Source organism: Aulostomus chinensis, chromosome 6 (assembly GCF_037954235.1).
Source record: "Aulostomus chinensis isolate RoL2024-O1b breed Wild chromosome 6, RoL_Achi_v1.0, whole genome shotgun sequence".
NCBI lineage: Eukaryota > Metazoa > Chordata > Actinopteri > Syngnathiformes > Aulostomidae > Aulostomus > Aulostomus chinensis.
Window position 1 is genome coordinate 26,666,328 of NC_141325.1, and position 16,473 is coordinate 26,682,800.

Below are 16,473 nucleotides of genomic sequence, written 5' to 3' on the forward strand. Positions count from 1 at the left end.
AGAGAGTTTGTGTGTGTGTGTGAGAGAGAGAGAGAGAGAGAGAGAGAGAGAGAGTTTGTGTGTGTGTGTGAGAGAGAGAGATTGTGTGTGTGAGAGAGAGAGAGAGATTGTGTGTGTGTGTGTGTGTGTGTGTGTGTGTGTGTGTGAGAGAGAGAGAGAGAGAGAGAGAGAGAGAGAGAGAGAGAGAGAGAGAGAGAGAGAGAGAGGGGGGAGCTTTGTGCATCCATCGACTGGCGCTCAAACGCGTTATTGCGCACATCGCAGGCTGAAGTAGCGGCGACTCCAACTACCAAGTGAAGGAGCGTCAGAGCAACATCAGGGCTCCGGATCGCCGCAGAAACTTGCCTCCGTCTGATTCTCTCCTCTAATTGAAGACAGAAGTGATGTTCAAGAGCGGACTCGGATCCTGAATGAACTGCGATTTCTTCCCCTCTCAGTTAAGAGCAATTTAGTCTGAGAGCAGATTAATGTGCTCTTCATCCTTCTGTTTCAGAGAATCACTCCTTCCTCAGACACGATGGGTAAGTCATTATGCTCCTCACAATTTAGTGACACAGTTTCTTTCCTCTTTGATTTATTTTTAATGGGCACATTAATGCTGTGTGTTCATTAAACACATGGAGCAGCTATTTAATTTATTTGATTTATGTTTGTCCTCCTCATGTTTCTCCCTCTGAATGTTTTCACACCTTTAGAGCAGCTACCGTCGCACTGCTATAAATTCTTCATGAAGCAGGTCTCACACATTAGACCTCTAGCTTCTCCTCACTGCATGATCTGGTGTTTGAAGAATGAAATGCCTCTGAGAACACATTCTTTAAAAAAAAAAAGCAATAATGTGCCCCATTTTACCCCCCAACAGGTTCTGTGCTTTTGGACTGGAGGTTATCCCATCTTCTTCTGCAGACAGCTGTTTTGCTGCTGCTCAGCAAGGGGGAGAGGATGTGCCCTGCAAGTTGCCGCTGTGAAGGAAAGATAGTCTATTGTGAATCTGGTATTTTCCAAGACATCCCGGAAAACATCAGCACAGGATGCCAAGGTCTGTCTCTGCGCTATAACAACCTGCTGGTGCTGCTGCCGTACCAGTTTGCTCATCTCAATCAGCTGATCTGGCTTTACTTGGACCACAACGCCATCAATGCCATAGATGCTTTAGCATTCCATGGAGTGCGCAGGCTCAAAGAGCTCATTCTCAGCTCCAACAAAATAAGCCATCTCCACAATAACACATTCAGCGCCATACCAAACCTGCGAAACCTGGACCTATCCTATAACCAGCTACAGTCCCTGCAGCCAGGACACTTTTATGGTCTACGCAAGCTCCAAAATCTCCACCTCCGGTCTAATGGGCTCAAGCAGATTCTTGTTCGTACGTTTCTGGAGTGCCGCAGCCTGGAGTTTCTTGACTTGGGTTATAATCGCCTGCGCAGCCTCACACGCACAACATTCTTAGGGCTGTTCAGGCTGAAGGAGCTCCATTTAGAGCACAATCAATTCTCTCGGATTAACTTCTTCATCTTCCCTCGCCTTACCAACCTCCAAGCTCTTTATTTGCAGTGGAATCGCATTCGGTCCATCAATCAAGGTGTGCCTTGGACCTGGATCAGACTACAAAGACTGGACCTGTCAGGGAATGAAATCCAGTTCTTGGATCCAGCTGTTTTCCAGTGCATGCCAAACTTACAGATACTCAACCTTGAGTCAAACAAGCTGAGCAGCGTGCCAGTGGAAGCTGTGGCAGCCTGGACCTCTCTGACAACCATCAGCTTGGCTGGTAATGCCTGGGACTGCAGCGCCAGCATCTGCCCACTCATGGGGTGGCTGAAAACTGTCAGAGACGCCAAAGATATCAGCATGATATGCAGCAGCCCCAAGGCTGTGCAGGGCGAGAGGGTGGTGGACGTAGTGGGGAACCTCTCGGTTTGTGTGGACGTATCAACTTCTGCGCTCGTTGTTTTGACCACATTAATGAATATTACAACTCGTCCCTTTCCCCCTGACAACACAGACCAGGCTCTTACTGAGTGGACTGTGCAGACATTAACCCCTTCACCTGTCCATCCTAGTGGCGTGGACAGAAAGACGACCTCGGCCATGAGCTCGCTATCACCCATTTCCCCTGAACCCCCGACATCCTTCATCCCAGAGCTGCCATTTGAACATATGGCTTTCCATAAAATCATCGCAGGCAGTGTAGCCCTGTTTTTGTCAGTGTCACTGATCCTCCTGGTTATTTATGTCTCGTGGAGGCGCTACCCTAACACCATGAGGCAGCTGCAGCAGCACTCTGTCAACCATAAGCGCCGGAAAAAGGCCCGGAAGCAGGAGCAGGACCTTAACTCTCAGTTGCAGGAGTACTATCTGAGCTATCACTCAAACTCAGAGGCGATGGACTCTTTGGTGAATGAGACGCGGCCGTGCACGTGCACCATATCGGGATCCATAGAATGTGAAGTGTAACAGACTAAACATTAGTGAGCAGATGTTTCTCCTTGATGTGGTTTAATCTGGTAGATTCTGCAGCACTGGAGGAAATAATAATGAGCAACAAAGACTTCTTTGGACACGAGTGCTGTGGAGGGGTCAGCCAGGTTAGCTGTGTAAGAACTGGACCTCTGCCACGCTCGCTGTGTACAGAGACCTTATTATTAGTCGAACAAGGACACACGAACCAATAATGCCACTTTGTACTTGCTAGTTTTGATTTTTTTTAATGATGTAGCTTGTAACATACGACAGTGAGCATCTTTGAGTGTGTGCTTGTGTATGAGTGTGCGTGCGTGCGTGTGTGTGTGTGTGTGTGTGTATGTGTGTGTGTTTGCCATGGGGGTGAATTTATCATCCTGATTTACTGACTTCTGGTCAGAAGTGTTACAGTGTTGCACCTTAGTCTCACAGATACGTGTGTGGTTATTCTATTTGGCATACTAGTGCAGCAATTATCAGTAGCGTTAAAGCAGAGAAGCGGGGAACCTTGTTCTGAAGTATTCTGCATGATTTCATCCTCCCAATGTAAGACGCTTCTCTCTCTTTCTCTCTTTCTCTCTCTCCCTCTCTCTCTCTCTCTCTCTTTCTCTCTCTCTCTCAAATCAAATTTTCAGATCCAATTGACGGTATTGTTGTATTTTGTTGTGCAAACCACACAAGCTGACAAAAAACTCACAGTCGCCACCTCAGGACTGATATTACCGAGCTGTAAACACTGTCAGGTCCCATGATGAACTTGATTTCTCAAAGTAATGATTTTCATAACAAATTTCGTATCGATCTCTCTCATTATGATGATGCATTGTTTGTGTCAAGACATAACACTATGGGTACTAGGCATTCTATGTGAAAATGGCTGTATAATTAAAAGAAACACTGATGATGAAAAAGCGTGTCACTGGTGGGAATATTGATGCGTTTTCTGGCACATCATGAAAAGAAACATCCCCCTAAATCCATGCATTGTGCAGCGTTACACATTCCATTGGATCCACCGCTGCTGCATGTAAAGGATGCTGCTACGTTTTCCATCACGTGTCTCGTTTTGAGGCTGTTGCAGGTTATCGCTCCCTGGGATATCGCCGTGCTGAATTGAACTGTTTTTTTACTATTTTTTTCTCCTACACAGGTTTGCTTTTAGTCTAAGTAGAGCTCAAGTAGGCAAGGCCATTCATTCCTGTCCCTGAAACCAAAAACAGATTAGGAATCCTTTGTTTACTGGTCTGTGGTTTCTCTGATGTTGCTGTGTGTGCTGCAAAAGCAAAGCGAGGACAGCTGCTGAGGACAATGATGCAGGTCAAGACGGTTATGATATAAAGTATATTACCCACCTCAGTCTGTCCGCTTCCCCTTCCTCCATCACTCTGAGGGGAGAAAATTAACCTGCGCTAGGGGACATACGTGCATTTGTTAAGCCAGGCTGGATTAGGGAGCCCTGGTAGAGAGAGAGAATGGAAAGCAATAATCCACTTCTCTCAACAATCGGCTCCAGTGGTGGGCGATAGAGATTCATCTTGATATTTCACGCTATTTTTCTGTAGTAGTGATGCGACTATTTTGGCAGCATCAGCATTCAGCCTTGAGTGTCTTGCAAACACAAACATTCGATCCAAAAACGTTCAACTCACCCAACACTAGGTAGCACCAGTTGAATTAGCGATGATGTGAGACGGCACAGCTCCAGTCAGCAGCAGCCTGGCCTCAGCTGTTTCATCAGACCTGTCAGTCGTTTGATTCCTCCTCCTTGTTAGCGGTTATCTTGTTCACATAGCGTGTGAAGTTTTAACTAGTGAAAAGTTTGTTCAGATAAGGATGTATGATCCTCCATCATTCAGATTCCAAACATGACTCAGGGTTTTTGTAGCCTGCAGGCTGCCACAGAGGCACCCTGCCAACGGGACTGACAGCCTATCCATATATTTAGTTTTCAGCACATGCATATGTGATGAATTTCTGTCAGGGGCCAATGAAAAAATATGCAAGGCAATACAAAAAAAATGTAATAAGAACAGGATAAATGGTTTGTTGATCTAATTTTGGCAGATATTGTAATTAGTGTTTGATTTGTCATATTGTGGCTGATGAAAAGCAATTCCCCCGTGTGCTGGAATCCATGTAGCTAAGAAAAGAATGCTGATTAGAGAGACGTGGCCTGCATCTCGCTGATCATTTTCCGGGATATTTGTTTGGGTGAAAAATTGTGTTGGTGCACAGTATTGACTTAGCACAAATACATACACATTCCACTAGCAAAAGCTGAAAAAGTCCTGCATGCTGAAAGACTCCTGAAATAACAAATGTCTGTTTGACTTAATTGAAGGTATAACAGAGTGTACTCCAAAGCCGATGAGCCAAACTCAAGCCTGCAAATATCATGTCCCCAGAAAAACACTCAGGGCTCTCCTGCAGTCGGGAAATTTGGATTAACATTTCTCTGTAGGTTTTTTTCTATACAATCGTGTGCAATTTTCTTTTAATGTTTTCCAAAGTTTTTTTTTTTTTTACCGCTGAATTTAAAACTAGGAGCAATAAAGCCAAAACAGCATCGATGATTTTGCTTTGGGTTTTGTTGTCAATGCCTATACGCATTTCCTTTGAGCCTGCACTAAAATCTCCATATATGAGGTGAAAAGCAACAGTTTGAAATTTGCAGTCTTGCTGTGATGTGAAAATAAATGTTATTTCATGGTTGTGTGGTAAATATTAGGTCTTTCAAGCAGCTACTTAGCTTAGCATAAAGACTGCAGGAACAAACCCGCACCTCTCGTGACTTATCTAATTTAATGAGCGTGTTTTGTCAATTTCGTCCTCACTGAAATGTGTATAAAGTGATATGTTGCAGTTTTGCAGGAGGTTTATAATTGCTCATTACTCTTCTTGAGCGTTCTTCATTATTGCACCCACTGTTGCTTTTGTGCTTCCGCCCGCCATCCACTGGAAGGGATTTCTTCAAGGATGACTGAGCCAGAGAAGTCCTAACCCAAAATTAGCTCAGAAGACAGAAAAGAAGTCTTCCTTCTTTTGTTTTTTTTTCTTTCTTTCTTTCTTTTTCCTCTTTATTTCTTTCTTATATAAATGTAAAAATTCAAACATAGACATTTCTAAAGCTGCCTTGTCAAAATAATGAGTTCCAGGCTGCTAAATTCAAATGATTAATGTCATCTGAAAATAGAATAAGTAAAGTATGAACTTATCACCCACCAAAAAAAGTCTCAAATAAAAGTTACTCCACCTTTTGTCGCCCGTAAAACACATCTGGCTGTGGATGCGTCACTGGTTTACTCCTCTGACGCTCAGAGATCTTTAGGTGTGCAAACGTCATCATTCTAAAAGTATCACTTTACCCGAAAGGCTTCTGAGAAGATTGTTTTGAATAATGGATTATCTGTCTTTTATCTAATTCATTATCTTCTTGAACACATTTGAACAAGAACAGTGCATATATATATATATATATATATATATATATATATATATATATATATATATATATATATATATTGCCCCTGTCTATTTGCATCAGTGACTTGAGCTGCTGTAATTATTCTCAGTATTTAAAATATTTGTCATAACAAAACGGATTTTTGTTCAAACCCTCTCAGCGACGCCGTTTGACATTATTAGCAAACCAGACGTCCAGTTCAATATCTCATGAGTTACTCTCTCATCCATGATAAGTGTTTCGAGGGCTACTTGGCTTTACTTAACATCAGGAAATCACTTGCTGCTTAAACCAGCTTGACCTGTTAAAAAGTGCGCGTTTTGATTTTGGAGCCACACAAATAGATGAGGTTGTTTTGAACAAAACACACTCTCTATGATGTAACTATAATACAGTGCTTTCTTTTGAGCTGTTGCCTCATTGTTTCATTGTTTCTTTGATTTATTTCCCCCGATTCTTCCGCAGCTCTGCTCCCTACGCCGGGGAAATCAACCGAGCCAACAACAATTAGATGTATAAGATTTATAAGCAACAGTGGTCTTACTGGTGTTTCCTGGGCAATAAAATATCACGGTTGTATCTATAACAAAGAGTCTGTGGCAGCACCAACAGAAAGTGGCCACTTCAGTGGCTTCAAAAAAATAAAAATTATTCAGTTCTGCAAAATTAGAAGAGAAAATCCTCTCTAATGCAAACTCTCTGTCTCTCTGTCTCTCTGTCTCTCTCTCTCTCTCACACACACACACACACACACACACACACACACACACACACACACACACACACACACACACACAACCTAAACTCTCCCTCAAAGACAATATTGGGATTTGACAGCAGTGTCTGTGTGTGTGCTTGTGTGACAGACAGATACGCTGACTTGGCATGACAAAACTGGAACAAAAAAATAAGAATAATAAATAAAATATGTGAGAAAAAGGGGACATATCATCCGCATATTACTGCTGATGCTGGTTTATACCACATTGTTTAAGAGGAGGGGCTCAAATGCATCTGAATTGTGGGCAGATTATTTATTAAAGAGATCAGATACATATTGTGGTATAAGAGGCAATATTCAAATCTATAAGTGGTTTTATTCCAACATACTACACACGGCTATTATAAATGACTATTAAATATTGCCTTTTTCCCTTCTTGCCGTGTAGGGACTCTTTGACAGAAGCTCCTCCGGCTCATTTGTGAGCTTCACTGCTTCCACATGACTGATGGCAGCATTAGAGCCGCGGGGGCATACAGTGCCACGGTGCATCCTAATAAAGATAAAAAGAACCGAAGCTGTCTTTATTACCGCAGTCAAGGTTGGTAAAGGGCAGGAAAACAAATTACATAGCAACAACTGGTTTGACTGCTTTTAAAAATCTGCAGCTTCTGGCGGTGTGGGCTTCCTCTGGTCCTCCTCTTGTTCGTGGAACACAGATTCTTCTTCAGTTGTTTATAAAATGGTGTTACGTAATCTTTGGCATCTACTGAATTCTACCACCAGCTAAAGAAAAGTGACATCGGTATCAATGATATTATTCGGATCCGTTAAAAAAAAAAAACGTAAGTATTATCACAAATGGGAGCATGTGGGCTTCTCGAGGTACTTTGCAGTACGGTAGGAGGTATTGTTTTGCTCATCCGAAGAGACAGAAACAACTAGATGCACCGACAACTAAATCAGGTACCTTTTTACAACACTGGCCATGAAGTTCCATACATATTGTCCTCTTAAATGTTGATTGCACTCGTGACAGCCTCACATACAGTAAGTACCTGCATTCTACTCCCTGCTGCGTAAAATATCCTCAGTGTAAATCAGAAGACCATTTCTCTCAAGAAGGAAGTCCATTTAATCAAAAATATGGTTAATGGCTTATACCGGCTATTTTTTCCAATCCATATTGTTTTGCATTTTTCAGGATGTGGGTGGCTGAAAACCACATTTTTTAAGTTTGACAAGCACTATATTATCAGATACAATCTCTAGGAGTGCTCTTTTACAAAGCTCCGTGAATTTCCCGAGAGATTAATGAAAGTGTCTCGCATGCACTATCTTGCACTGTTAAAGAAATCTAAATCTAAACCATCGTCTACGTCTGAAAATATTTCCAAAAGTATTTGATATATGCCTGAATGTTCTCGTACGGGTTCATGCCATATTAACTAAGAAAATCATGAAAATATAAACCATGGCCTCTGGCCTTTGCTCCATCCTTCCACAGGAGTTTTTGCGTAATCCTGCTGCAGGACACAAAAACCTCATCGCACCATCTCCACAAGAGCTTGTTTGTTGATTAAAGCAAATAACCATCAGCACAACTTCAAGAAAAACCCATTTTTATAGCACTGTTTTGACGTATTTTGACCGGAGAATGCAATTTCTCAAATAAAAAATAATAAGATGAATAGTTCAAGTTGCTGAGTGTCTTCATATCCATAAACTGATTGTTTACATCTTTTAATTCCACTCTCTTCCTCTGAATGCATGCATTAATGAAGAAATCAAAATCAATGTTTTCATGTTCAGTTGAATCAGAGAAAGTGTAACTTTGAAATATGTTGAAACGTCAAGAGTATCTGTATGACTGTATTGCGTGATAATGCTGTTTTTTATAATGCAACTGAAAATGGGTTTTGGTGGGTGCCAGCAGTAGTTCCACTGTGTGTCAAGTGAGTACAGCAATGTGCATTCAATTCTTTTGTTTTAGGGAGTTAAACGTGCCTAATAACGGAGTGACGAAGAAAAAACAACTCAAACTTCAGCATAAGGTCAACATTTATTGTTGGTATCGGTAGAACATGTCTAAAAAAAATCACTTCTTTGTAAATTCTGGGTACAAGTATCTGCTGTACAAGTATCTGATTGGTAGATAATACCAAAGAAAGACAAGAAAGCATGAATTAACATGATAGTTGGCCTGAAGTATGTGACTGATTATGATGCAATAAACTGCATTCATTTAAACTTCTTTGAGCTTTAGCCAAACAAGTGATGCTGCTAACAGTGTCTGAGGAGTTTTGAGGACTTCGATCCCGTGAGACAGTGGATTTGAGCTTGTTTGAGAATCACTTATCTCGGTCCCTGCAGGGCAGCCCCTCCTGGTATCTTCCTCTCTGACATTACAATGTGTCTCCACCCCACTAAGAGCTCCCTCCTTAGGAATAAAAGCCTGAAAACACACAAAAACGTAGCGCATACTTTTCAATGAACAGAGTTTTATCAATCCCTTGAGTTTGGAAAGTCAGGAAGACAGAGAGGAGTTTCCTTTGGTCACAAGCCTGAAAAGAGATAAATACATCAGGAGAAAATGCTTTATTCAGTGCCTTTTATTTTCATTTCAGCTAAAATTCCCAAGAAATCTACTTAAATTTGTTGGGAAATTCAATAATTTAAAATGCATTCATAATTTTTGCATTTAATTGCAAAACCGTGCTGTAGTTGGCGTTAGCTAGTCATTTATGTTACATAACACAGCAAATAGTTGAATGCAGTATGATTCATCTATAAAATATTGCCTACATGGTTGGTGCTTTTTATGTTTCTTTCATAAATTTGTGTATCTCAGCACTTAATAAATCATTATGCAATAAACATTCCTCGAAGCTTCGCAGTGGCAGCCCGGCTCTCTCACTTCTGATCAAACAAAGTGCAAACGCCGGGTCTCTGATCAGCAATGTGTTGATCATTTTGAGCTTTGGGATGACAGAAAAAAAAAAATCAATTTTGTTGACATTTATTGGGTTTGACAAACAATGCCATATTTATTACTTTGACATCCTAGGTGTGACTCACACTCGTCATTCATCACAGCAGACCTGATTCCCCCACAGAGCCAGTAAATTGTCACTTCTTGTTAAACTGTCGCCCACAGATTAGGATGATTGCCTCTTAAATCAATGCTATAACCTGCTAACTCACCAATCAGCTGAAATGATGATTACTCTTTATTTCTACCGTCTCTCAATCATGTGCGAGTCGGGGTTTGACTATAACATAATGTTGGGATTGTACTTTTTTTTCTGTAAGACGTCAGTGACACGCATCAATCACGAGGCAGGTGAAGTTATTGATTGTGAATTCCTTTTATTGGACTTCTGAGTTCTGATTGAAATTAAAGGAGCACTCAGTCCTGTGTCAAGTTCAACAACAGTGTTATTATACTTTTATTATCTGGATCCTTTCAAAATTCAACACATCGAAAGAATCTCTCCTAACAATACAGATTTAGTTCATTAGAGTCCCCCTCAGTCAGACATGAGTTGTTCATCTGCTTTTATGCTCTGTGTACGATGATGTATGTGCAGAGTTGTGACAAAGGAAGGCTCTCTGAGGTGGTCCTGCTGGCATGATTTGTGACATCACAAATATTCAACGAGCTGATCCTGGTCCACAGAAGCGTCATGTGGCACTTTGCCACCTCCAGTTCACAAGCATTCAGGACGGGCTTTGTGGAGAAGGAGGAGATCTATAGCAAATGTTTGGACATTCATATAATCTCAAATTTCTAATGTGGAAGCGGAGTAGGCGGAGTTTTAGGGATACAGTGTGGGAATTCAAAAATGGTTTTGAACATCAGATACACGTAGTATCATTGAGAGTACTTTCTGATACCGTTATACATGCGTGGAGGGGATCTTAAGGGCTATTAAGGTTTAATTGAATAAGCTCACGGCTGAGAAGGAAAAGACAAAATAAAATCCTGGATTACTCCTGCGTAACGGGGTTATCTGTGACCCTAATAAATATTGACTTTGTAGTTTTTGCACACAAATAGAGCTGCAAACTTAAGCTACTTGGCTTCGTTAATAAGACAATACAAGAATTCACCACTGTTGGGTATAATTTCCATGTAAATGTCTTATGCAATATGTAAATATTTCTGTTATGGCACAGTATGATATTCATGTACTTGGTCATTAATGCCATCATCTCTGTTACGCTGTGATTCATTTGGTCATGTGCAGCGACTATTGTCATGGCAAATTTCTGTGTCTATTTGAATGAAATTAAATTTGTATTCATTTATTTGTATGTCTGTGGGTTTGTTTGGTTGAATCTGTGAATTCATGCATCAAAAATATTTGCAAACACAACTTTTGTTGAGGCCTGGTGGGCCTTTTTGAATGTTTGTGCTTGACTCGTGGTACTAAAGTCTGCAGGACTATTATGATGGCACATGTTACAGTAGCTTCTTAAGCAGCTCTTATCTGCATGACATATCAAGGGCTTTCAGTACACTGAATTGCAAAATGGGGATACAAACATGGTAATGTGACAGAAATCATATCTAAGTAACTGCATTGATTTGCAAAATTACTGCAGGTTCTGTTTTCCGTGTTATTTCCTCTGTACATAGAATTTAATTTGTAATTAGCATGTTCACCTGGGTTCTTTGTTCCCATCACCAGCGATGGCAGCCTATAATTACCCGTGTCGGCGGTGGGGTCATTTGAGTGAGTGAATGCCAATTAAACCTGTTCCCACTGCAAAGCCTGATAGTTAGCAGGTGTCTGCAGGGTTTTTGGCAAAGGTATTTTATACTAATGGCTAAATGTGGGATGAGTAATTCTTGTCTTTGTCAACAAATCCCATAAAGGAAACAAAAATCTGGTGATATTATATATCAATATTCTCCACCTTCTCCTCCCTCTCTGTGGCACTCAGCCCCCAAACCAAGCGGCTCCTCAATGAGAACAGAGGCCAAAATGCAATTCCCTATCATCATTTTTGCATTTAATATTCCTTAAACAGGAGTATATTTGTTTGGAAGTTAATGAAGAAGAAAAATGCATTTGTGTTTTCAACTAGTTTGGGTTGACTGCGGCATTCTCGCTCCATGGATGCAGGGTTACTTGTGGTTCCTAGAGTTTCTAAAAGTAGACTGGGAGCCAGAGCCTTCAACTATCAGGCTCCCCTCCTGTGGAACCGTCTACCAGTTTCGGTCCGGGATGCAGACACCCTCTCGACCTTTAAGAGCAGACTAAAGACCTTCCTTTTTGATCAGGCTTATAGTTGGGCTGCTTAGGCTGGCCCTTAGATATGCTGCTATAGGCTTTGGCTGCTGGGGGATCTCCCATGGTGCACTGGGCTTCTCTCTACTCCTCTCTGTCCTCCTCTATGTGTCAAACATAAATCATACTCATTCGTATTACTAACTCCTCTTCTTCACCCCTCATCCCAGATCCCAGGCGCTGCTGGAGGAGGCTGCAGATCTGAAGAGGCTCAAGCTACCACCCGTAGCTCCACCTGCTCACGTCCCTGTCTGTCCATCAGTCTCTTCACTTTCTCTCTCTCTTTATCTCTGTCCCTCTCTTTCCTTCTGCATATCTGTCTTCCTCCATTATCTGTCTTTGTCTCTGCCCCGCTCTCCTGCTCTCTTTCCCCCCAACTGGTCAAAGCAGAAGGCCGTCCCCATTGAGCCTGGATCTGCTCGACGTTCCTGCCTGTTAAAAGGAAGGTTTTCGTCGCCGCTGTTGCAGGATGTGCTGCTGATGGAGAATTGTTGGGTGTAAATTCATTGAAGGAGTGTGGTACTGGACCTGCTCTACCTGTAAAGTGTCATGAGATAACTTTTGTTGTGATTTGGCGCTATAGAAATAAAATTGACTTGACTTGACTTGACTTGACTCGACTTCTACATCAGAACAACTGTGTCATAATATCTTTGGTCACGTTGAATGTACTTTTTGTTTCAATATAATGCGTGAAAAAAATTGTGTGTAACTGAAAACTCAGCTCATAAAGTCCTGATGTTAAAAAATGTCTCTAAGCAACAGGTTTGTATTCTTTTCAATAAACCAAATGCAGTGAAATTGAGAATTTTGATATAGAGACATCTAGTGGTGAAGTTTCACACTCAGCACCCTTGTTTCACCCTTTATCAAAATTTGACTTCTTAATCTTACAAATCAAATTTGTTGGTCAGCTTATTATAAGACAAAAGAAAAAAGTTTTGAGTCCTCTGGCAAGTTGACTTTTTTTTCTAGCATGTATTGTCATATTGGGCACGGTGGAGCAGTGGTCAGCACTGTCGCCTCATAGCAAGAAGGTTCTGGGTTCGAGACCCGGCTGGAGCACGGGGTCTTTCTGTGTGGAGTCTCCATGTTCTCCCTGTGCCTGTGTGGGTTCTCTTCAGGTACTCCAGCTTCCTCCCACAGTCCAGAGACAAGACTAGGTTAATTGATACTCTGAATTGACCGTAGGTGTGGCTGTGAGTGTGAATGGTTGTCTGTCTCTATGTGTTGGTCCTGTGATGGACTGGCGACCTGTCCAGGGTGAATCCCACCTCTCACCTTTAAAAGGATAAGCAGTAGAAAATGAATGTATTGTCATATCCTTAAATCAGGAAAGTATTTTTGAAGTTCAGCAAATTTAAATCTCTTTAATATCAGGGGTAAATATTTCCCTCAAACCAAAACTTACAGTACTAAGTAATTTAAGCAGCTTCTTCTAAGCTGGTGGAGAATATCTTAATGATGGTTGCAGAGGGAACCGTCTCTGCAGAACCAAGTTGTTTAGCAACAGCTGCTTAAATAATTTAGTCATGGTAGGATTGAAACATCTACAGCAACAGAGAGAAGAAGGCAATCCTACACAAACTATGAGTGGCAACATTCTGTATTTTGTCTGTTCTGGGCTTCCGTAGTTGGTGGCCAGCATAGAGGAAAAGACCCTGTTCCCTGTCTAATTATAAAGAGAACATTCTAAACTAAAGAAAACACAATCATTTAATTTTCGGATGAATATAAACTAATGAAAACATTTAAGTATTGTGTTAAATAATTAAATAATTATAAAACATGAATCTGAATCATTTATCATAAATTCTACACGCTGATATGGCGAGTGACAGAGTGCTTCTTATTAAAATGCGTGCAACGGTCTTCCTGGTTATAATCTACTTTAGCAAGACCCAAAAAGGAGAAGCAAACATTCATCTTAAAGACTACCTGTGCAGCATTATGTAGATTCAAACATTTAAATAAGACGGTGCTATTCATTCAGTCATTAGATCTTCTACTAGAGAAGCATTCGGCACCTTAATCCACCATCTGGATATTAAACTTCTTTCCAGCAACATTTCAGCTGCAACATAACAAATGACTCCATATGTTCCTTGCAGTCGCACGTCTATTAATCTTGACCAATGTCCAGAGCCAAGCCAGACAAAGTATTTTACTGTGACACATCTAGCCAGGGTCCAGAGTATGGACTCAGATGAAGATATGGAACAATAAAAACCTGTTTCTATTTTCTACAGTTGGGGTTTTTATTTATTGATGTGCGTGTGCGTGTGCGTGTGCGTGTGCGTGCGCGTGCGCGCGCGTGTGTGTGTGTAAACACTTTCATGAACCTTTCTGAGAGAGATGTGTTTTCTCTTTCATGATTTGTGTTTTGGTGTCACGGGAGGTTTTGGTGCTACATGTGTGCAGTTATTTGCAAAATGAAACATTTGTGTTGCTTGAGTCAACTCTTGTGTGCTGCTTCATTTGAACGCAGGTCATTGGATGTCTTCACTGTGGGATCTTTGGGCAATGTGTGTGTCCTTTAAATGGAGAAAGGTGAGGGCTTTGTGGCTTGAGCTCACAGTTCAGTAAAATCAAAAAGTGAAAAGGATCTAGTATTTCTGTCTGATTTCTCTCTCTTATCACACCACTCTTGTGTTAAAGCTCCTTTTCTTTCCAGTTCAAATGGGAAGCTCAATTCAGAGCGAGCAATCGACCTATACCACCCATTCATCTGGAGAGATGAATCTGTGTGTGTGTGTGTGTGTGTGTGTGTGTGTGTGTGTGTGTGTGTGTGTGTGTGTGTGTGAGAGAGAGAGAGAGAGAGAGAGAGAGAGAAAGTTTTAGACCTTCAGAGTATTCTGTGAGGTCATTCTCTAATGTCTTCTGGCCCGTCCTTGTTTCCTAATGGACTAGTTTATGGTTTGTAGTTTGATTTAAAGTTGTAGTCAGAAGTAGGTTTAGATTAATGTGTAGGTTAATGACAAGTTAAGGCAGCTACAAATTTTAATATATGGTATATGAGTACATAATATGTGGAAATGCATGAGAGAATTAGACGAGAGAGTTGGAGGTTGCAAGTGTGTGTCTGTGTCTGTTGGATGTGTAAATTAATATTTGCTAACAAGTTGGAACTTTATATGGTCGTAAAATTTGATGTGCTGCTCCTCAAGTGACAAAAACATAGACTTAAACGTGCAGTATGTAAGGGGATTGTTTTAACCTCACCGCACTGGATTGTTTTGTTCCTAAAGAGGTGACACTGTGGCGTGCAGCCATAGTGCTCCAGACCAGCAAACCTACAGAAGAAACTCAACGATCTCATTAACTTCTCACTACCCTTAACCATCCATCCACTTTCTTCCGTTATCCTGTTATGGGTGAGGGGGGGTGTTCGGCTTTCGGGCAGGCGGCGGGTTTCACAGGTCACCAGTCCATTGCAGGTCAACACATATAGACAGACAACCAGTCACACTCACTCGTACACGCGTACGAGTCAATTTAGAGTATCAATCAGCCTCGTCTCCATTTGCATGTCTTTGGACTGTGGGAGGAAGCCGGAGTACCCGAGAGAACCCACACAGGAACAGGGAGAACATGGAGACTCCACACAGAAAGATCCCGTGCCCGAGCTGGGACTCGAACCCGCAACTGTCTCGCTGTGAGGCGACAGTGTTAACCACTGCACCACCGTGCCGCCCTTACCACTCCTCACAAACCATGTTTTTTACCATGTTGTGTTCCCTGCTCCCCTGTGTCTCCCATGAGTCCTCGGTTGACCGTTTTTTGGAGAATGTCATTTGATTTGTTCTCTGAACTCGTCCAGGACTTAGGCCTGTTGACCCTTTTCGTTGATACTTTGTTTTCTTTCCAAACTTTGAACCCTTCATGTTGTATTGAATTTTGTGATAAATGCTTTTGTCGCACTCCCATTGGCTGCCTTCTGCATTTGGGTTCTGTTTTCCCCACACAATTACAAGTGACCTGTATCTGGCTGTAGCCAAATGTGAACACAGCCGTCCTCAGGAACGACACAGGCACATGTTCCGTGTGTGAAACTCAACAATATTTGTTTTAAACACAATCCAAGTTGTAGCTTCTCATCAGTTTCTGCTGTATTCCCCAAATCTTGGCCAAACCTCCACTGATGGCTCTAATCTCACTCTGCCGGCGCCAGCCGATGAAAACAGCACTCAGCTACTCCGTTACAGTCTATCCAAAAAGCCACATCCTGATCTGATGGCTGTAGGTGACTCAAGTCCAATTTTAAAACTGGATTTGTGTCCACACAGCCCTGAAAAGTGATGTGATCGATGCGTTGGATAAGAACCAGAGCAAAGCCAATAGACTGCGTCTGTCAACCAGCACCCCTAAAGCTCATCAACAGCTGATATAAAAGTAATCAATTAATATAATTAGCACAAATGCTTTTGATAAGAATTTATGTGCCGGGTTTCTTGACTCCAGGAAATTCACCTGCCAAACAATCCCTCAAAGGACTTTTAGGCTTGAAATCAGGGTTTGTTTTACAG

General features: G+C 41.7%; 1 protein-coding gene across 1 annotated transcript; it reads left to right on the top strand.

Annotated features, from left to right (window-relative positions):
• Positions 1-281: 281 nt before the first annotated feature.
• Positions 282-3,887, top strand: lrrtm4l2 (leucine rich repeat transmembrane neuronal 4 like 2). The gene is made up of 2 exons (XM_086205474.1): positions 282-521; positions 863-3,887. The coding sequence occupies exons 1-2, from the start codon at positions 518-520 to the stop codon at positions 2,458-2,460; spliced, it is 1,602 nt and encodes a 533-aa protein (XP_086061600.1). The 5' UTR covers positions 282-517; the 3' UTR covers positions 2,461-3,887.
• The last annotated feature ends 12,586 nt before the right edge of the window (positions 3,888-16,473 follow it).